Source organism: Festucalex cinctus, chromosome 13 (assembly GCF_051991245.1).
Source record: "Festucalex cinctus isolate MCC-2025b chromosome 13, RoL_Fcin_1.0, whole genome shotgun sequence".
In the NCBI taxonomy this organism is placed as follows: domain Eukaryota; kingdom Metazoa; phylum Chordata; class Actinopteri; order Syngnathiformes; family Syngnathidae; genus Festucalex; species Festucalex cinctus.
Window position 1 is genome coordinate 20067136 of NC_135423.1, and position 22954 is coordinate 20090089.

A 22954-nucleotide genomic window follows, 5' to 3' on the forward strand; every position below is an offset into this window, starting at 1 on the left:
CAACTCATTGACCAGGCAGCGCGCGCTGCACTTAGGCGATGAACTGCCCACTGATAATAAAAAAAAAAACAAAACAAAAAAACGTAGTTGACATCATTTAACGTTTATGGCGGCATACATTGTGATTTTACTAATCGTTATTAAACGTTTTTGGCGGTCAAAGAGTTAATCGTTTTAGATTTTTCCAGATCAAAAGTATAACGTTTTTAATGCATGAAATTATTATTTTTAATGGGCTATTCTGTTTATTACACTTTGTCTTACTTTGTCTTTGTTGGTGCTGTTAAATGGTTGGAGACGTGAATAGATTGAGAAAGCCTTGCCTTTACTGTAAATACAACTACTAATAGTAAGTGTGGACTCACTTTACTCCGCAGTAGGTCACATTCTCTTATCCCATGACCTATTGTGGTATAAAATTTTATAGTGTTGACATAAATTATTAACCCATTTCTAAACTCTTCAAAATGGTATCCATAATTGTAAATAAATGTAAGTGGTACTTATTTTACTCTGAAGAAAAAGTAGTGTGCTGTCTGTAACTATATACGGTAACTTCATGGCTCGCTGTATTTTCAACACTCAAAATGACTTCATGCTTTTTGGAACACAGTCAGATGACTGTAACATGGTTGGGGTCCTGCTGTGGCCCAGCTTGGAATTGTATGTTAACTTGTTGCTGGATCAGCCCTCTTGGGGTCGCTGTTCAGATCCCTCACTCTGACATTCTACTCTCACTGTACATTTATAGGCGATACGCTGGCTCCATGTATGTAGCATCTTTAATACCACCAATAATCAGAGATTCAATTATGCCCTGGGGATAATAAAAAGGAGTTTCTAGTTGAAACGTTTCTGTTTCAAACTGATAGAGACAAAGAAAAAAAGTCCAATGTTGAACAATAGATAGTATAATTTTTCAATACATTTAGCGGTAGTCTTTTTGTGCCCTTTGCATTTGCTTCCTTTCCTCTTCTGTTTTGTGTGTGTGTGTGTGTGTGTGTTTGGATTTGTGTGCATTGCAATGAGGATTAACCTAGTGCCTCAGCTGATGCTGATTGGAATGACGTTCAACACATTTGCGAAGGCTGCATTTAAAAGAGAAGGCGAGACTGGTAAGTGGACACACTTTTATTTGATATCAACATCTAGGCTGCCCTCTTTTACGTCACATCTGCCGCCGTAGACACCCACACACGTGCGCGCGCGCAAGCAGTAAACAAGGCCAAGTAGACTGATTGCACTCATGTACCTGGCATAGTGCCTTTTGGCTCAGTCGGTTGCAGGTGTCTGTAAATGGGTTAGTTAGGTAAGGACACAGACAACCAGTGACTTATAAGCTGTTGTTGGCCAGCACACTCTTTACAATGTTCTATCATGCTGATTTGTGACATGTCTACATCCACTCTTGTTTCTTGTAGGTCCTTTCTATAAATATGCATCAGAAAGTTTTGGATCAGGAGCGCAGTGTAGATGGGGAAGAGGGCACTTGCATGCTCGCAAGTGTATTTACGCCTGAAGCCAAGCGCACCACAATGACGTGTGATTGGGTTCAGACTGGGTGTTGATAAGGCGACATCTTGGACGTGAGATGACCACGTTTTACGTCCTGCTCAACACACCAAGGTAAGAACACGGAACAGTTATTTATTTATTTATTTATTTAACTACCACCTTCATCTGTGCAGATGAAATAATATTACAATGTGTGAACTTCCCTCTAAATACGTGTACATCCAATAATATTTGTTTTTAATCTTATGATCAAAGTAGAAACTTCTACATTTAGTCATTCATTTTGTTATAATTCATGATTACTCTGCGAGTAATTCAGTTTGTGTGGTTGTTTCCTCTAAATTTCTGTTTCGTGTAATTGGGGACTGCATATATAACTCCCACAGTTCCTCTGAGCTTCTAAAAAAGTTGGCAGAGGGCCAATCCATTTTTACGCAATCCCAAAGTAATTAACTCATTGAATGCCAGCCATTTGCAGCGCTGCCATCCCCTCAGTGCCAGCCATTTTACAAGATTTTAACCCATTTTTTACGGCCTACAGAATATTGTGTTGTATCGTTATATAAACATGGGACCCACTAAAAGAAACCCTCATCTTTCATCAGGAAAAAAACAAACAAAACGATTCTCTCTAGCATTTGTCATTCCTGAGTAATCAGCAGTAGAAGAGAGGCAAGTTTCACCGAAAATCCAGTTTTGACAAAAATAACGGAGAAATCGAGGGTTTTGTGAAAAGATGCATTTTGTGTAAAAATTCAACTTTCAACTGATCCGACCAGTACTTACGTGCGTATCTATGATCTTGTTCTTATGGTCACTCTGGCCCTACAGGTGAGCATCTGCCTCCCTTGCTGCAATAAAAATTCCAACGTATCAATCATTTGTAAGAAATGCTTGTGAGTTTCCAAATATATTAATCAATCATAAGGACAGCATAATCTGCTTGATGCATCAGTGCTCAGATCCTAGAATAATGCTTGTAAAGATACCAGATTATGAATACTGTACGTTACTTACAATGCAGTTTAATTGGTTTGACATGTCACCTGTCATGATTGTCAAGACGGTTGTATACTATAGTTAAAGGGTCCATGACTTTATTAAATATTTAGTGTACACAAAGCAGGACAACTCGATGTCAATAAAATAATAAATTGAATGTTTTGACAACAGACCATAAATTTCTTCTTTTACATATTCATTGAAACAACATCCGGTTTCTAATCAAGTCACGCCTCGGGCACTGACATCAATATCAAACTATTTTCCTTCCTCTGAACTTTTTCTTTGAGGCCTTGTACTCTTCACCCACAGCAGCCTTTGTGGTCTTTGTCTGTATAGTGTACTTGCAAAGAGATTACATGAAGAAGAAAATAAAAGTTGACCATTCAGGATGGCAGACTAAGTGTTGTTTTTGTTTGCATGTGTTCTGAATGCAGGCATTGAGCCTAAGGATTGTTGAGCAGGCACCCTATGTGGATGTGGCAAACTCTTCTGCTCTCCACAGTGGTCTTTTACTGTTCGCTCTCCTATTTGAAGCATATATCGTAACTGCTACAAATAACCTTGTGATGTTCAAATGTATTGTGTCTCTGTGAGAACATACTGTAAATTGTGTGCGTTTGACGTTAAACATTGTCTTTCTTTTTACCATACAGACTTGTGGTATGCATTATATTTTTATTTTATTTTTATTTTTTTCAACTTCCCATAGATTGGCAATCATTCACTTCAAACTGTGGAATGACAGACATTTTGTCATGCAGTCAAAACCGCCACCGTCTTCACGCAGGAGGGCTTAGGTTCTTTGCACATGCAGCAAGATCCTTCTTCTGATGTAACATATGTCAAGGGCAAATGGGAAGCACAGGGTGGGCGTATTTTTTATTTTTTTTTCGGTATCGGTATCAGTGAGTACTCACAAGTAACATGCCGATACCATTAATTCCAACGCTAATATAGGATTTTGAATGCAGCATCTTGTCTTGTTGGTGCACAACATTCACTGATATGTAACATGTTCACTGCATGCCGATCTAAGATATCCTATTGGCCCTTGAATGCTCTGGACCAATAGCAGGACAGCTTTTTCATGTTGAGGAAAAAAAAACCTTAAGTATCGGTATGGTATCGGTATCGGCCGATACTGCAAAGCTGTATCGGGGGCCAAAAAACGGTATCGGAACAATACTAATAATAAGAAACATTAACCATGAGTGCCTGGCAGAGTTTAGGGATTTTCCATTATTATTCTATTTGTTTTTTTTTTGTTTTTTTAATGTATTTAGTTTTAATTAGTTTTCAGAGCAGGTTTATTTGTCATTATTTTTAGTTTTTCTTTAATGCTTGGTTTTTAGGTTAGTTTGCGTTTTAAGGTATTTTTAATGCTTGGGTTTTAGGTTAGTTTTTATTAGTTTTAGTATTAGTTTAAAAAATGTGTGCAAGATTTTAAATAAAACACCACAGTAAGTATTGTGCAGCAAAGAATCAACAAAAAATATTTTAAATTTCGAAAACAACCATCCAGAAATCAAATACAAGTACTTCATAACAGTCCACAGACTTTAAATTACAAGTATTGCGCATAATACTGCTTCTAAATGTAGATGTATCACAACCCTAATATCTAAACTACGTCTTGTTTTCCATCCCTTGGTTGTCAATAGATAGTTCCCGTGTGACGTCATCATGTTGTTTCCACCATATTTCTTTGGTTTTCCTAGCAGTAGGCATGGTGCGTGATTGTAAATGTCAGCAAACGAGTGTTTCTTTTTCATATCCAATATGTTTCGTGTTGGGTACATGGTTATGCTAAGAAAGCTGACAGAACCTGTACATTGGAATTGTATTCCATTCCATAGATCCAAGCACATGGGCAATCAAATCAAATCATTTCACTAAATTCACTCAGTGATCACGTCGCAGACTGTGGTTAGTCAGTGTCAACAGAAAAAAAGGAACCCACAAAATACTAATACTAAAATAATAATAAGATCTGCTCAGGTCACTTTATCACAGCTTAATTAGTTTTCCTTTTAACATTTTTTTTTTCTAAGTATGTTTACATTGTGCTCATTGTCTTAGTCCGTTCCTGTCCACCACAACACATCTGGTTGATCATCTCCATTGTTTTATATTCCTTTAGTTGTTCAAAGGTATACGCACTCTTCACATTTTATAAGGTAGTTCACGGTGTCCATGTATGTGACCGCTGGCTGGTGTTTAGCACCGTTCACCAGATCTTCCTTCTTCAATCTATAGGGATCCCGGCGATCAGTCCAATTTTTGTAACGTACCGCTGCCGTTCTTTTGCCTGTAAGCTTTCCCGGTACAATGTGGACTTTTGCGTACTCATTCCAGACAATTTAGTCATTTTATAAGCATTGTTTTATACAGTGTTCCCTCGTTTTCCGCTAGGGTTAGGTTCCAAAAAATACCCGCAATAAATGAAATCCGCGAAGTAGTTAGTTTTTATGTTTTACAACTCTTATAAATGTTTTAAGTCTCTAAAATCCCCGACCGCACAATTTATACACTTTTCTCATTGAGGCATTTACATGTTCTCACATTTCTCTCTTGTTCAAACATTGACAATGTTCAAACCTTCATAAATTTTATAAAATGGGTATATTACTGTAAAAAAAAATATGCAAAATTGCACTTAAAAAAAATCCGCGATACAGCGAGACCGCGAAAAGTGAACCGCGTTATAACGAGGGAAGACTGTACTTTGGTTCAGGCTTCGAACCACGACATTCCAAGCAATATGGTGGTAGGAAGCTAGACACACGCCGACCGGCTGACTTCGTGGGAACTATCTATTTGCAAGGTGGATTTGTGGCTTGTGTGGAGAGCACTTTTTACCTATATCATCGCCTTTCAGGCTGAGTCACCGCTACTCCAAACACACAAGCTTGGCTGTCAACTAAGAATTACGCCATCCGGTGACAGTTTTTTTTTTTTTTTATATATATTGGCTGCTGCCATGTGACGTCACTTCTCGGCAACATGTTATTAAAAGCAACACAACTCCCTGATGACTGTTTGATCTTCCTTCTTCTGGTTAAAAGTCATGCTATAATACTGAAATAAATACATTTAAAATCAACACCAGATTCTCATGCATTTTATTCTTCTTCTTCTTATTATTATTATTATTATTATTATTATTATTATACATTACATTTTAAGCTTGTGAATGTCACATGATCAAAGTCAGAAAAAAGATGAGCCGTGATTGGTGATTACCCGGGCAACTGTGATGTAATTTTCAGTTGACAGCAAGTGACAAAGTGGCCGCCCCTGCTGATGGATAAAAATGGGTGGATTTTGTTGCTTAATTTATATTCTACAAACACAATGATAGTCATAATACCATGTTTAGACTAGTGGGGGCCCATATAGAACATATAAGTGCAAAGAACATTTTTGGCCCCATTTGGCGGGCCTACAAATTGCTCAGACAACTAAAAATTTGTTACTAGGCAGAATTCATAGAGTTCATCCTTCACACTGTAGCCTCATGCGTAAAGGAGAAATATTGATATTTGCCAACTGCACCAACTATGCTGTTTGAATGGCAGACTGCACATTTAATCATAACTCTGTATTGAATATAAAATGCTTGAAACTGAAGACGGTGCAGACTGATGGATTTGGTGGGTGGGGCATTCTCTTGCTTGATGCCAATACAAACTAAACCCATTTGACAACCGGTAACCATTTTCTAAACCGCTTGTTTTCTTTAAGGCTGCGGGTGAGCACACACCTTGGACTGGGCTCCCAGCCAATCACAGGGCACATGTGAGTACCTTAATGTTCATGTGTGGAATGTGCAGGATAAAATCCAAATAACTCTAGTTCTAAATTATGGGTAACATGTTTCAAGTTCAAATAATCTGATCTTTCTATGCAAGGCATGAAAAAAAATGTGCCGACTTGCTAACATGAAAGCGTAATTCAAGGCAAAAAGGAGCTAAGCAAGCGAGACAATACCACCTGTTATTGTTTGTCTATCTGTACTAATAATGCAGTGTGTAAAAGTAAACCACAATCCAGTTCTTTATGTGTGCATAATCTCTAGATTCCACATGAGAATAGCGCCCAGCATGCACAATCTTTATTCAATATCAATTGTTCATACATGCATCATCACTGCATATGACTGTGCGTCTCTCTGCATGTGTGACAGCGTGTGTGTGCGTGAGTTGGTGAGGGAGGGGGAGAGACAGAGAAACAAGAGAGGTTCGAGAGCTCAATGGGCAGTTGGCTGTCCACATGTACTAGTCTTACGTTGTTGACTTCCTTGGCAAGGATTTTCCCATTTTTCTATTTGCTGCTGCTGTCTTCGAACAAACTCACTCAACAGGTAATGTCTATGTACTTAGCATAGTTAAATATTAGTGGAATTCTGGTAGTGGAGAAAGTTTCATTGTTGCCGGAAAAAAAAAAAAAGGGTTGAACATAAGGTTACACTGTATTGTATCACACATTTGGAAACTGAATAAGTACAGTAAGTGCGGTAGCGACATATTGCATAGAACATTCATGTTTTCTTTACGTTGTGCTTTCCACATTGAAATGCTTTATTTTGCTCAAAAGTTTTTGTGTATTTAGCAGAAATTAGATAATTGTTGAGATAAGTTTTCAACTGTTTTGACCCGAGTTCACATAGTATATTGGGGTGACTAGAAAGATTCAAATTGAGTCTGGCTAATTGAATTAGCTTACCTTTAAATAATTCAATTAAGATCCATTATTCAATCTGAGTATTTCTCTTCCATTGTTTCTTTTATTATTCAGTTTATATTTCAGCAACTTTCAATACTTGCACATTTTCAATAATGCATGTTTAATTTAAATCTAGATTCATTTAAATAAAACTTGCTTTTTAAAAATGACTATTTGTGATAAATTTAGAGGACATCTGTATCCGTTTAGTCATTGGGAATTTAATTTAAATTCGTGCTTGTTTCTCTTTCTCATAATGTTTATCTTTCATTTCAACCCTTTCTCTGTGCCTGCGTCCGTTTAGGCCTCACCACACGGAACAAACAAATTATGCCGATTCAATCTTTTAGACTTATTGATTAGAGAAGTTTTATGAGCATGTGTTGTTTGCATGTTTCAAGCGCTTATTCCTGTTCTCTTCTGACTATTCGCTTTTGATCAGATAAGAATTGGGGGGGGGAAGTTATGCAACTGATTCATTCCACATGAAACTGGATACACGAGGAAATAAGTGAAGCAATGTGTCTTTTCTCAATTTCTAGCTGTACTGCATGTATTTTTATTGTATTTTCTTAGGAATGTTTTTAAAATGAAGAACTAGTGTGAAAGTTCAAACTTGAACCTAGAGTGCACTGTTGTTTCAATCATTCATTTTTATCGATGTTCTTATGTCAATAGTTGTTTTCATTTCCTGCTTTTTTTTCTTTTCACAGAGGGCCTTCGATAACTAACAAGCAGTTAAAGGAGAAGAGCAAAAATACTTTTGTCTGCACTTAATATTTCTTTCATACAGTCTATTTTCAATCTCCTCATCCTTGCCTTGTCTGTCCAAGAAGGACACAGACACTTGTTTCTTAAACGCATCATCTCTCCTCGCACTTCTGTTCAACCATATTTGTTCCCCTAATGGGCACCATATCAGGCACCAAGACCATTTTCCGTTCACCGACCTTTTCCCAGCCATAACTACCTCACCAAAACCTAAACACAACTCCCAGCACGACCCAATGGAGACAAAAGATCTGATGATGACGAGCATGTTGACAAAAGACGAACGTGAGAGCGAGGCCGAGCGAGACAAAGAGAGTGAGGAGGTGAAGGCAGAAGAGGACGGCACGCAGGATGAAAACTGTCGACTGATGCTGGCTGACGGTCTTGCGGAGAGAGGACCCAAGAGTCCGGCTTCGGGCCAGCAGGTGTCTAATGGCTTCACTACTACGTCCGGCCCTCAGAGCTCCAAGGAGGGAGCGGGGCTTTCGGCAGCGTACTCTGCAGGTTCCACCTCGGGGCCCACAGGTGGCTCCGGGCCCGCCGCCGCTCCGCTGGGAGGTCTCAGGACTCTGGTGGTCCAACAAACCAGCTTGGACCGACCCAGAGAAACTTGGAGCAAGAAGGTGGACTTCTTGCTGTCTGTGATTGGCTACGCAGTGGATCTGGGGAATGTGTGGCGGTTCCCCTACATCTGCTACCAAAACGGAGGAGGTGAGGCATTAGTTGATAGTTAACTTTTTTTTTTTTCCCCAATAAAAATTTAAGTATAAAAATTTGATAATCCACAGTAAATTGATTGCGAACTCCAAAAATGTGTTTTCTGAAGTAGCTCAAGAATGTGTGCATCAATTTAAAAAAGATGTTTTCCCCAATCTTTTTCAGCTAAAAACACAAATTAAGAATTAGTTTCATCTGCAGGATCCAAATGTAATGTTTATGCCCCAAAAAAATAAATTGATGAGACGCTAATAAAAAATGTTATTTTTAATACTGAAATAGAAATATTATTATCCATGAATTTTCAATGTAGTTTTATAAAAAAAAGGAAAAAATAATTACATTATTTCTGAATTAACAAATTAAATGCCAAATTTTTCCCAGATCCATCACAATTGTGCCAAATTAGTTATTTATCTTCATTCCAGTGATCATTTCGTCGATGAAAAATTTTAGTCATAATTTTTGTCACGATTTTTTTTTTCCAGACGAAAATTAAACGAAAACTAAAATACAAGCCATTCATTGAGACTATCACGATAATTAAAATTGACTGACAATTTCGTCAAGAACTAAAACGAAAATTAAAATGAAACAGTGACGAAAATTCACACAATACAATCAGAAGGAATTAAACGCCGGTGGGAGAAAAGAACCACTCAGAATTTCAATGTTCACTGCACTTTATTTAATGTTCAAAAATGTTTACATTCATTATGCAGCTGTACGATTAATCTCAAGCAATTATGCACCTTTTTTTTTTTTTTTTATTTAGGTGAAAACTAAGTTCTATTATTGTCAGTATATGTTTCGTTGAAATAATACACTTGTATTAAATCTGACTTGCGTGTTAAACTACAGTTACAAATGGGTGTGTTATAATTTTCTGTATGAAATTTGAAATGTGTGCTGTAGGAAAATATCAACTAAACTGTTAATTTAGTCGACTAAAATTGCTCTTTATTTTCGTCGACTAAAAATTGATTAAAACTAAAATACAATCAGATGACTAAATTATGACTAAAACTAATTTTAGTCAGACTATAAAACTAAATAAAAAAATTTGTCAAAATTAACACCGCTTCATTCTCAAATTTAGAAAAAAATGTTTTAATTGTTGAATATTATGCTTGATTCAGCAATAGCCCAGCAATGTACTCAAATTGTGCTCCAGAAAGCTAAATTCAATTTGAAATACCTCATTATCATGTTGCAAGTCCTAACGAAAGCATCTCATGCTGCCGAATGGTCTCTATGGTCAAACTGTATTTACACAATCTCGGTAGTAAAAATTAAACGTTTCTGCCTGTGTCACAAAATCCTTAGCTCCCACAAAACACAACCTCCCTTTCCACTTTTATTGAATCTGCAATAATAAAATCCATGCAATTTCCTGTGTTGCGTGTGAGTGTGTGTATGTATGAAGCAGAGATGGGCTGAAGGAAACACTTGATAGAGGCGACAGTATTAATTGTGAGGGTTTTGTTTTATTGGAACGGCCTCACTGCCCTTCTTGCTTAATAACCTGTTGCTTGGGTAGGCGGTCAATCAAATCTTATCTTGACAAAAAGAAAAAATAGACACATCCACACACAAATAAGCGCGCGATCCGTTCAGATAGGCGGGAAAGGAGAGATGTGATATCAGTAGCTGCATGTTGCAGTCTAATTTTGTCTTTAATTCTACTTACATTTTCATCCATCCATGTATTTTCTATAGAATATGCTTTAAGTTCATAGATAAGCTGGAGCTTTTCCCAGCTGACTTTGGACAAGAGGCAGGTTACACATTCTTATAACAATTTGTATTCACACGACTCCTGCCAGTGATGTTAATTCGTTTTCTGTCTATTTTTTTAATGGATAAATCCTGCACACTCTAAATCAGTGGTGTCCAAACTACGGCCTTGGGGGCCATTTGCGGCCCGCCGTCCATTTTTCAGTGGCTCGCCACATATGCTAAAAATGGCATTTGACTCAGTTCAATGTTTGGAGATGGTCAAAGTAAGAAGGGAGGGTATAGAAAAACAGGTGCCATTCAAGGCTATTTTAGTTAACTAAAACTAATGAAAAAACTAAAACTAAAATTCAAAAAACAATATTGCTACCAAAATAAAATAAAAACGAAAATGCTTTTTAAAATAACGAAAACTAACTGAAACTAAATTTTATGTTTACAAAGTTAAAACTAACTATAATTATAGCAAACGTCCTTCGTTTTAGTCTTTGGTAATTAATTTAATGCATGAGCCTTTGGCGATGATTTTAAATATGATTTTTGATATAAACCGGAATAATGATGTTGCTCACATGGTGTTTTTTAAGATATTGAGAACAAGTAATACACATTTTTAAAAAAAAAACAACAAAAACTAATACTGAAACTAACAAACTAAACTAAAACTAAGCATTTTTTAAAGAACTAAGCTAATAAAAACTAACAGAACCACCCTGAAAACTAATAAAAACTAAAATGAAAAGAAAAATTCCAAAACTATAATAACCCTACTGCCACATTACAAATAAATTGGTTTATAGACTGTAGCATTTTTCTAAATATACAAAAGCACAAATAAAGTATGTGTACAATTTTTAGGACTAAACACAATTTCTCTTCATAACATTATGTGGCCCTTGCGTCCTTCTGATTTTCTGTATGTGGCCCTCAAATGGAAAAGTTTGGACACCCCTGCTCTAAATTGTGGGCCAGTCCAAAATGTTGGCCCACCTTTCATCTGCCCGGTATATTAGATGGCCAGTCCAGCCCTGATCGCAGGGAACTTAAAGACAAAAAACCTACAGCCTAAAATTATCTTACTCTGCATGTTTTTAATTCAAAATGCAGATTTGGCTGTGCTGGTTTTCTTTGTTTTCTGAGTAAAAGTGGCTTTTATGTCACTGTTATCTACTATCCCATCAGATCATCAATCTCTGTAACCCTTTGTCCTCCATCTCGTCACCTCAGGTGCCTTTTTAATTCCCTACCTGTTGATGGCGGTGTTTGGTGGTGTGCCGCTCTTCTACATGGAGCTGGCTCTGGGCCAGTTTCACCGCAATGGCTGCATCTCCATCTGGAAACACATCTGCCCCATCTTCAAAGGTAGGAGCAGGTGGAAAAATTAGTTGAGCAATTGCTTGAAAAGGAGGTGAGCTGATGCCAACATGAAAGAATTGGCGGAAAGAGAACAAAAAAAAAAAAAAAGAAGAAAAGGAAATTCATTTCACCTGCTGAGTCCAGCAGCTCTGACTCCTCCTTGAACATTGACAGTGATGTAGTGACTGTGTTATGGAAATTGTCACATTTCCATGCCAAATGCCAGGTGTTTGTAAATTGAGACTGTGAAATGTCAACTTGAGCATGAGTTTGAAGGCGTCACTGATTTGTGGAGAATAAGTGATAAACAAATAATCCCTTAGAAATGGCAAAGTATTGCATACAGTATGCGTTGACCAGTGTTGAGTATTCTGTCTAACAATCATTTGGTTCCTTCATCCAGGTATAGGCTTTGCTATCTGCATCATAGCCCTCTACATTGCCTTCTATTACAACACCATCATGGCCTGGGCCTTGTACTACCTGTTGTCGTCGTTCCAGTCCACCCTTCCCTGGACCACCTGCTCCAACAGCTGGAACACGGGCAACTGTCACAGCTACATGTCCACCGACGAAAATATTTTGTGGTCCAACTCCTCCACCTCGCCTGCCGAGGAGTTCTATACGTAAGTGCATGTAAGTGGGATGTGGAGGCAGAGAGGGGATTTTACAGGAGGAGCGAATATCAAATTGTTTTCATTGCGTCAACTAAAAATATCATTGATTTATTGTAAAATAAAAGTGACTGTGTACTGTGATTTATTTTGAAAAGTGTTATTTTGATTTTGGAAAAAATACTCATGGAGTTCACATTGGAGCTATACTGCTATCATTTTGTTTTTATTATAAGAAATAGTGATGGGCGAGTACTGATACCAGGTATATTACAATATATTTTATGTCTTGAAAAAATGCCATCAAGAACAGAATCTCATAATGTGTAGCCATCTATATTGCATAATATACTGTAGTGCAGGGGTGTCAACTATACGGCCTGCGGGCCGGATCAGGCCCGCAAAGGGATTTAATCCGGCCCGCGAGATGATTTTGTAAAGTAAAAAAAAAAAAAAAATTTAAATGTAATGTTGGACTATTTAGTCAGCCAGCCACAATCAAAACATATAAATTTGTAATTTCACAAACAGCCCTCAGATGAGCAATGCAACTTGTATGGGGAATCGTCGTCCTGAATGTCATTATTTTACACAAAGTACGGTTTGTTTAATTATTTTTTTTGTCATCATACACTGACATAAACGTGTAAAATACGACACAAATTCAATTACTGGTAACACAAATAGATATGACAAGGATTAACGTCCTTATAAAATCATTAACTGCGCCACGCAATGCATTCTGGGAACAATATACATGCAAAACAGGTTGATTTAACACGTCCGGAACGTATACCAGCAAAGTGTTGCCACGTTCCATTTGCATTCGTGTTATTTTTCGGAACAATATGATGACAGTTGAGCTCCGTAATTTAGGACTGGTCCACAAAAATCTGCATATAAATGACGGCAATCGTTTTTAAGTTATATACAGTTATTTTCCCGATGCAGCCCACTTGATAATATATTTTCCTCCATGCGGCCCCTGAGCTAAAATGAGTTAGCTAACAGTGTAGTGTATTTCCTTAACATTGACTGAGATTGGATGAAAAGTTGTTAAGTCACTTCATTGGTCACCCCCCCACCACCGTTGTAACATTGTTTTGTTGACCAAACATGCGGGTCTAATGGCCTTCAACCTATTTTTGGAGATGTCATTATCTGTCCAAGGTGCTTGATTACAGTTCAAAAGTTGTAAATTCCGCAAGGCATTCTGCCACCAGAATTTCCTGTTGTCATCATAAATCATTTTATCAACTGAGCTTTGCCACTGGATAATATCCTCACTTTCCACTTCAACCTCTTTTTGTTGGCCATTGTTTTCTCCTGATCCACTTAACTACACCTGGAATGCAGCACAGAAAGTGTGATGTAGTCCATTTGTTAAAATGTCACAATATGACAGTCACAAAAATGAATAAAATTACCTTTATACTTCTTTGGCACTAGCAAAGCTGAGCGGCATTCTTTTTGTAAAGGCATCATATTTGATATAGTTTTTGTGTTAGATCTTCTCAGTCGGATGTGGCATACAAAATGTAGCAGCTGGTCAGTGCAACCTACTGTATCTCTACTTTGCATGTAAGCAAACTCGTGTAGCAACACAAAGGTCAAAGCAAAGGCGTGTCAAAAACATCATTTGTTTTTCCCCCAAGTATAAAAGTCTACAGTTCATTTATTGCAGTGTTTTGTGTTTTATACAACCACAAATGGAGAATATGAAGTCAACCCACTATTTTTCTTTACATTATGTAATATGTTCTGTGCAGCCCAGGTGGTCAAAACACAGCCTTCTGATTAATACTGCACATGTGGAATATATAAAGCAGCAGAAATGCACCTGTTTTTATCCATTTCCTGTTTTTTATCCATCTCATTTGTCACGTGCTTTTTGACTGAAAATGACATCACAGTTGCTCAGGGCTCAGGTAACAACCAATCGCGGATCAGCTTGCAAATGTCACATGACCAAACTCAGACAACAGGTGAGCCGTGATTGGTCGTTACCAGAGCCCCGTACTGTGATGTCATCTTCAGTTGACAGCAAGTGACAAAATGGCCGCCCCCTGAGATGGATAAAAAACGGCTGGATTTTGCTGCTTTAATTCATATTTCACAAATGCAATATTAATCAGAATGCTGTGTTTAGACTATAGAAGATAGCTTGATCACCTTTTGTCTCATGAAAACATCCTCACCTTGCCTCCTTTCTCCAGTCGACATGTGCTGCAGGTTCACCTCTCTTCAGGTCTGCACCAGCTGGGTTCCGTCAGCTGGCAGCTCGCCCTTTGTTTGCTCTTCATCTTCATCATCGTCTACTTCAGCATCTGGAAGGGAGTCAAAACATCTGGAAAGGTAACACCAGTATGGCTAATCGGTGGATGGTGTCACTGAATGGATGGATGGTCATCATGTATCACACTCATGATCAGTCATCATTGCTGTTGGACACATTGGTTAGCGTGGACTCTTCTGTGGCTCACCAGTTAAGCCAATGAGACCACAAGCCAGACCTGAGTATTTTTTTTTAGCAGCTTAATTTGATTAAATTTCACCGAAAGAAAAAGATGTGTGATGACATCACACTACTCGCATGCTCATCAACATACACGTCAAAACAATAACAGCATTTCATCCAAAGGCAACATCAACATCAACTCAAGTTAATGTATGTACCGTTTAAGGTGGTCTGGGTGACGGCAACCTTTCCTTATCTGGTGCTCGTGGTGCTCCTCATCCGTGGTGCCACTCTACCTGGGGCCTGGAGGGGTGTGGTCTTCTATCTCAAACCTGATTGGGAGAAGCTGCTCAGCACTACAGTAAGAAAAGTATTCTTTTCTGTCACCACAGAGGTTGGGAATGGCGTAAACTTGATTCATTGTTTTTTCTGTCCTGTACATGTTGTAATTTTTTTTTTCTACCACCAACAATTTGTCCCTTATGTTGTGTTCAAGGTGTGGATCGATGCAGCAGCTCAGATCTTCTTCTCGCTCGGTCCAGGTTTTGGGGTTCTCCTTGCCTTTGCCAGCTACAACCCTTTTCACAACAATTGCTACAAGTGAGTTTAACAGTCGTCTTCACTTGGGTTCGAGTGAACCCGAGGGGTTCAGTGAGTCAGTCTCAGGTGTTTGACGGAGGTCAAGACACACACCTGACTCAAATGATTCGTAATAATATGCAACATTTTGCCATCATTGACTGCATTGTTTATATGGCCTAACTTTGCTGCACGGAATTTAGCGGAGTAGTCGACTTGTGACTGTTGTGATGGTACGTCATGTGATTTTGTTATTATTGTAATCCCTTCATACTAATCATATTGAGCAAAAAAGGAAAGTTTCCCGACGTATATGTGCAATATGAATACACATGTATAACGGAACGTATGGTGTTCCACAGGGTTAAATTCTGGGACCTCTACTGTTTTCATTCTATCTAGCTGGGTTCCATATTAATAAAACAGCATTGGTTGTTAAAGTGCTCTATAAATAATATATAGTTTAATTGAGTGTTGGGAGTCAGTGTCTTAACTGCATGAGCTGCAATGTACCTGATCGGACAAGCCAAAATAACATTACAATAACATTCTACGATAAAAGACCCCAAATTATCACACGAACACGCCTCTTTTCTGCACCTTTACAGAGATGCTTTGGTGACCAGCTCGGTGAACTGCCTCACCAGCTTTCTGTCCGGCTTTGTGATATTTACTGTGCTGGGCTACATGGCTGAGATGAGGCAGCAGGATGTGGATGCTGTTGCCAAGGATGCTGGTACGAAACTACACTGACCAGCTCTGGTCAATATCGCACCTTCTCACAATGACTTGAATTTGTCCCTAAATTGATTTTGTGTAAGGTCAGAAGATAATTTCAGAACATTGCACATTGTACCTAGATGATATCTTCTTGAACCTGCTTGTCTTTCTTTTCTCTCTAGGACCCAGTCTGCTTTTCATCATTTACGCAGAAGCTATTGCGAACATGCCAGCTGCAACTTTCTTTGCCATTATCTTCTTCCTCATGATCATTATGTTGGGTCTGGATAGCACAGTAAGCTAACTCATTGTGCTCATAAGTCAATGTTCTGTGTGATGATGAATGTGTCGGTCCCGTGTTTCTCCTCTATAAAACCACACAGCATATTTCATCGATGCAATTTCGATTTCGTCTTCTCTCTGACTTGTTAGGTCATGCCACACTCCTGCTCACGTTTAATAGTAAACAAAATGTGACAGTGCCCTTATATCAGTGCAGTGATCTTTTCCCAATAAACCTGTGTTCATCTTTGTCCAAGCAGCCAGCTTTAGAGACCTGTGAAGCTCTTATTGCATACTGATAATCAGTGTTGAATCAACATCAGGGATGCTTTGGTCCCCCCTTTTCATGACTGAGGATATTACTGCACAATACCTTGCGTCACTCATGTCTTCAATAGTAAGGCATCTTGTACTTTTTAAATTATTGTTTAGCCACCAAATGAGCGATATGCGGACTGTTAACGGCATGTTGGTGTTGAGCAATGCAGAGAGGATTAAATAATTACTGCAAATTAATATGGGGAAATTAATTGCTCATTAAATGAAGAAGCAGTTGAGAGTGGAGCAGTAGAGGATGAGGAAGATCACTTTATTTCAAATCCTTGAGTTATAATGACTGTGCAAGTAGAGAATCATCTCCATCCTTTGAATCGGGGGTCAACAACATTATTACAATATTTTAAATCAGGGATGAGTAACTGGCAGCCTGCAGTCTGAGTGGTCCACTGATTAATTACAAAAAAAATAAAATACAAGAATAAACGCTTTCTCCCCTTTTTTTCCATTTTCATTAAAAAATAAATAAAATAAAAATCTTTAAATATGCTGATAAACTCGTGTTTTCCACAAAAGACCGGGAGGAAGAAATACCGGAAAATGTCGAGGGGAGGCAACAAAATAATAAAAATATTGAGAAAAAAAATGAAGGGGGAGATCTGTGAATATGCAAATTTGTGAATCCCATACTGTGAATATGACATTTTTTTATGTTGTAATATCACCATTCAACACTAGATGGCAGACATGAATTAGTTATGCTTACTGCCCAATACTAAATGTGTAGGCCTAATAATTTTTGTTTGTGTATTTGGAATGAAATGCAGGACTAACATACCTCAGTAATATTAATATGTTGTGTGTGTATGCAAAATGCATATTTTTTTTTTTGTGCTTTAATGTTCGTTTGCTGTTCAGCAGTTTTGTGTTGTCCTTGAATGGTCATTTTTATGCAAGAGAAAAGAGCCATTTGCACTGGGAGGTGGGGGGTCGGGGTCAACAATATATCGTGTTCATATTTAATACATGCATGGAGAAATGTATTATGAAAAATTATATATATATATATATATATATATATATATATATATATATATATTTATATATATATTATTAATTTTTTATTTTTTATTTTATTTTATTTTTTTTTTATTTTTTATTTTTTATTTATGCTGGAAGTGCATTGTCCTGTGTGGCCCCCAAGTAGCACTGATGACAAAATGTGGCCCCTTCTAACATTTAAGTGGCCTAAAATGTCCATTGATGTGCATGGTTGTCTATATGTGTCCCGTTATCCTGGGAACAAGTCCTGAATGTACCCTCTCTCTCTCCCAAAGTCAGCTGGGATAGGCTCCAGCTCACCAAGTGAGGACCGGTGCTATGAAAAATGGATGGAAATAATGTAATGCATAAAGTGGAAATAAGCAGTCAGTTCAGTTTTAATGTGCTCGTATCTTCTTCCCCTTTCAAGTTTGCCGGTTTGGAGGGGGTAGTAACAGCCATGCTTGATGAGTTCCCCACTGTCCTGGTTAAGCGACGAGAGCGATTTGTCTTTGGCCTCGTTTGCGTCTGCTACCTCGGGGCGCTCTCCACCCTCACATATGTAAGTCACATGAACTCTTTTACAGTATTAGGAAAATAATATCTTAAACCTGCAGCACAATTGGAGTTTTTATTTTCTTGTCTGAAAAAAATTGTTTCCAACATTTTTGAAGCTCAAAGACACATCACAGTATTACCTGTCAGTACTTACATGCTAAGCATCCAATTAAATTACTCCCATTTCATCTATATGCCTCCTATTGGGGAAAGATGCTGTAATCTATCAACTACTACTATAGTCCTCAGTTCATTCCATTTAGATCTGTTTTTGTTTTTTTTTATCATTTCTAAGAATATACTGTAAATATGCTTGTGTTGCAGCTTCGTTTAGCTTATATAATTAGCTGCAATTTACAATTACATGGAAATCAGATTAAAGTAGTAATTGCTTTATCTCCAGCCCTCAATTAAGGTAAGAGAGTAATTAACGGCTACGCTCTCCACATGCAACATGCTATCATCATCACGTGTGGACAAGGCCTGTTGTCAAGAATTTTTTGTTCTTTTTTTTTTCTGAGACTCTTGTTTTTCTTCTTGGATCAGGGAGGAGCTTTTGTGGTGAAGTTGTTTGAGGAGTACGCCACAGGCCCCGCAGTTATCACAGTGGTGCTGCTTGAAGTCATTGCGGTTTCCTGGTTCTACGGTTAGTTTGGACCTCGTATCAAGAAATGAAGAGATATCATTTCAATGGGCAATTAATCCCAAATGATTTTGTGCACTGATTGAAGATGAAGGTATTGAGAATGTGCGTGTATTTCAGGCACCACCCGATTCTGCAACGACATCCAGGTCATGCTCGGTTTCTACCCGGGATACTTCTGGAGGATCTGCTGGGTCGCCATCTGCCCCACTTTTCTCCTGGTCAGACACTGATATCATTTATCACCTCTTCTACAGTACTTTTGCCCCATCCCTGTAGTAGAGCCCTTTCTGTAAATACCTCACAACCCAAGGACACTGCTACACTACAATGAAAGTTTCAGAATAGCTCTTGTATTCATTCACATTATTATCTTTTGTCCACACACCCTGCATTCAACTTGTTTCTATTTACAGTTCATCATTATCAGCTTCCTGGCCTTCCCGCCTGAGGTCAAATTGTTTGACTACGAGTATCCACCTTGGACCACAGCTCTTGGCTACAGTATCGGGGTGTCCTCATTAATCTGCGTGCCTGCTTACATGATCTACCACCTAATCAATGCCAAGGGCACATTTAAACAGGTTCGTGCTTCCTGTGCATATTTTTGGGGGATCTTTTTTTACCACTTTAAAATTAGTGACTGAGCTCTGATTCCATTCTCACTGTGTACACAACTACAAGTTATCATCAAAGGAAAAAAAGATTAGCTTGGGGGGGGAAAAAACACTCGCACGTAATGCAAGTTGGCTGTCACCTGACTACACTGACTGGAAAGTGGGAAGTCCTTTCATTCAGGCTTATTGAACGCTCGCTCAATGCTTTGTACAATCACACACCTGCGAGAACAACAACAAAAAAACTTTCCTCTCACCATCAACATCATCATTATAACATTGTGATAAGATGTAGTGAGCCCATATTGTCCGGTATTGACACAACTGCCATGACACTGACACACACTGTCAGCATGCTGCAGTGCAATTATATAACCGTACATAACAAACATGTTAACTCATTCACTCCCAGCCATTTTAACTGAAGCAACCCACTTTGCCCCCCAGCTGTTTTACTGGATTTTGACTGATTAGCAAGGTCCACAGAATATTGTGTTCTACTGCTATAAAAACATGGACTGACCAAAAGAAAGATTAGAATTTCTTCATTCACCAGGAAGAAAAGAAAAGTATATTTGTATCTGTTTCAGGTTTGGAGAAATTAGCATTAAAATATAACTAGATTTCACCAATATTCACATTCCTGGTGAAAACGCTGACAAAAAGAGCTTGTTGCTACGTTGCCCTGGCTGATCTCTTATACTCTGCTGCCACCTGCTGGCCATTTTTTAATAAACTACCATTGCTTTAAGCCACCTTTTTGTGTCAGAAGCTGCAACAAAGTCTTCTATATGCTCTGTATTTTCTATTTTTCCCTCCTTTACCCACTAAAATACATAACCAACCCCCCCCCCCCCCCCCCCCCCCAAAAAAAAAGGAAAGATGCATATGAACAATATGGCCCATTTGTTTGTTTTCATTCAGAGGGCTGTGTGTGTCTGGCATTGAAATCATAACCTTTTCTTTCCAGCATCACAGCTTTAATTCAAAATAACTCCAATGTTTTGGAAATACAGTATCGATAATTTTGTGCCAAATGTATTCAACAAAAATATAAACACAACACTTGTTTTTGCTTCCATTTTTTTTTACAAGATGACCTCAAATAGTTAAAAACTTCTTCCACATGCACAATATCACCATTCCTCTCATATTGTTCACAAACCAGTCTAAATATGTGACAGTGAGCACTTCTCTTTTTCCGAGATAATTTATCCCACCTCAAAAGTGTGCCATATCAAGATGCTGATTAGATGCCATTATTAGTGCACAGGTCGTAGTAGCACTGACTGCTTTTCTGGGTCCCCAGATTCACCCTCGCCCCTTACGGCAATAAAACAAAACGGCACCTTTCAGGGTAGGTTTTTATTGTGAGCAGTCTAAGGTACACATATCGCCATATCTCAGAGGAAAAAACTTACTATCACAGATTTAGACGGGTTTGTGAACAATATTTGAGAGAAATTGTGATATTGTATACATGGAAGAAGTTTTATATCTTGTCTTGTCTCATAAAAAATGGGAGCAAGAAAAAATAGTGGTGTTTATATTTTTATCGTGTATGTATTTCTCAGAAATTGGGGTTCTATATGAACAGATAAGTAGTGCTGCTTTTTTTTTTCTCTGTATCTTTGCTATTTGAAATGTATTAATCCTGTTTAACGTGTACTTGTGTATTTGGTTGCAGCGTTTATCAAAGAGCATCACTCCGGAGCCCAGCAATGACCAACACAGAGGCTTCATTGTGACCAACGCAGTCTAACCGGAGCCTCCTGTGCCAATTCCAGCTACTTACAGTGCCATCTTCTGGATCCCTCGCAACACTACAAAACCTGGAGGCTACCTTTCGCCACATCTGCCTCTTCTTCTTCATACATCTCTTGCACCCTATGTCTTTGTGAACCCGAAATCTGCAAGTGTCGGTGGATGTAATGTAGGTGAAGACAGTTTACATCAATGGTGTTTCACTTGGTTGAGTTTGTGAGCAGGTTTTACATGCACAATGTCTTTCCATTTCTCCAATGTGCACCACTGCCTTTCAACAGGTAACAACTTTTTTTGTACAATGATTTTGATGCAGTCATGTAGGTTATATACCTTGCATTTAAAAAGACTTTTAATTAGACAGTGCCCACGTGATTATTTATCGCTTCCTTCCCTTTCATACAATATTAATAAGTTATGCATTCTAATGTAGCAAAATTCAGGTATTGTCATCATTGAAGCCAAATATGATATTTGTTCATGCAATGTGAGAGTATTGTCATTCCCTCTATGTTGGAATATAAGGAGAGATTTGCTAGGAACTCCAAACACTGTCAAGTGTGCATGGCATGAATTTGTCATGTATGTGTGTGTGCGTGTCTGACATTAAAACTGTTACAGTGGCGCCTAGAAAATGTTTTCCTACTATAAGTGCAAAACAAAATGTGCATTTTATCAAGTGTCTGCATTCTGTCACTTTAAACGTCCATGTTTTCCATATCTTCATGTTACATACTGATAACGCTTATTCGGTCACCTTTTGAGCTTGTAGTAATTGTTGCAGACCCATCAGTAATAAAAACCAAATATGGACTTAATACCATCGCAAAGGTCAGCGTCAAAGTCGAGAGAAATCTCAACTTGAGATTTCAAATATGGTAAGTATTGTACATCCACATGTGCGTTTCCTTGTCAGTGTGGTACTGGTGTAATCTATCCTGTGAATACCTGTTCCCTGCCCCTCATGATTGTGTGAATATGTGTGGTGATGATGATGATGATGATGCGTGTGTTTGAGTCTATGGGTAGGTAGGGATGGTCAGCCTTTACGTGTGCATGCCGTGATGTGTGCGTATAATGTACTCAAGGCGCGTGTGTGTGTATGTGCGTGAGCGAGAGAGAAGATGTGCGTATGTACAATTTGGTCTCTTGTCAACTGACAAATTAACTAATGAAGGATGTAACTCCCTCTAGTACCTCTCAAGCTCATAGATCTATGTACTATGTCTACAAAAGAGTGTATTGACAACCCTACCTGTATAGAATAAAGCTATAGAAATATATGACAAACATCAGATAATAAAGATATAAGGAGAAAAAAAAGTGGCTTGAGTAATTTTTTTTTTTTTTTACATTTGTATGGAGGTACCAATGTTTTTTTTGTTTTTTTGTTTGTTTGTTTTTTAATTCTAAATATGTGGTTCTTATGAGGCGTTCGATCGAACCCCATGAGTCAGTCTTGGGTTGGGTGAAGGACAACACTGTCAAACTTATGTATTTCAAAAGGAGATGATAGTAAGCTCCCGTGGATATAAAGTATCGACACACCCCTGTTCTGCACTGCAGATTGCACAAT

General features: G+C 38.2%; 1 protein-coding gene across 6 annotated transcripts; it reads left to right on the forward strand.

Moving 5' to 3' along the window:
- The first annotated feature begins 1030 nt into the window (after positions 1–1030).
- Positions 1031–22704, forward strand: slc6a4a (solute carrier family 6 member 4a). Of its 6 annotated transcripts, none has more exons than XM_077540553.1 (16): positions 1031–1115; positions 1422–1626; positions 6265–6318; positions 7959–8727; positions 11698–11832; positions 12230–12452; positions 14657–14795; positions 15125–15259; positions 15395–15498; positions 16086–16213; positions 16380–16492; positions 18227–18358; positions 18901–19000; positions 19118–19218; positions 19414–19581; positions 21302–22704. In XM_077540553.1, exons 4-16 carry the CDS (start codon positions 8253–8255, stop codon positions 21374–21376), a joined length of 2028 nt encoding a protein of 675 aa, XP_077396679.1. In that variant the 5' UTR covers positions 1031–1115; positions 1422–1626; positions 6265–6318; positions 7959–8252; the 3' UTR covers positions 21377–22704. The 6 variants fall into 6 exon arrangements, with proteins under 6 accessions (XP_077396679.1, XP_077396681.1, XP_077396678.1 ...); XM_077540555.1 differs by having other exon boundaries at positions 1038–1115; positions 1446–1626; XM_077540556.1 differs by lacking the exon at positions 1031–1115 and adding an exon at positions 1142–1300.
- The last annotated feature ends 250 nt before the right edge of the window (positions 22705–22954 follow it).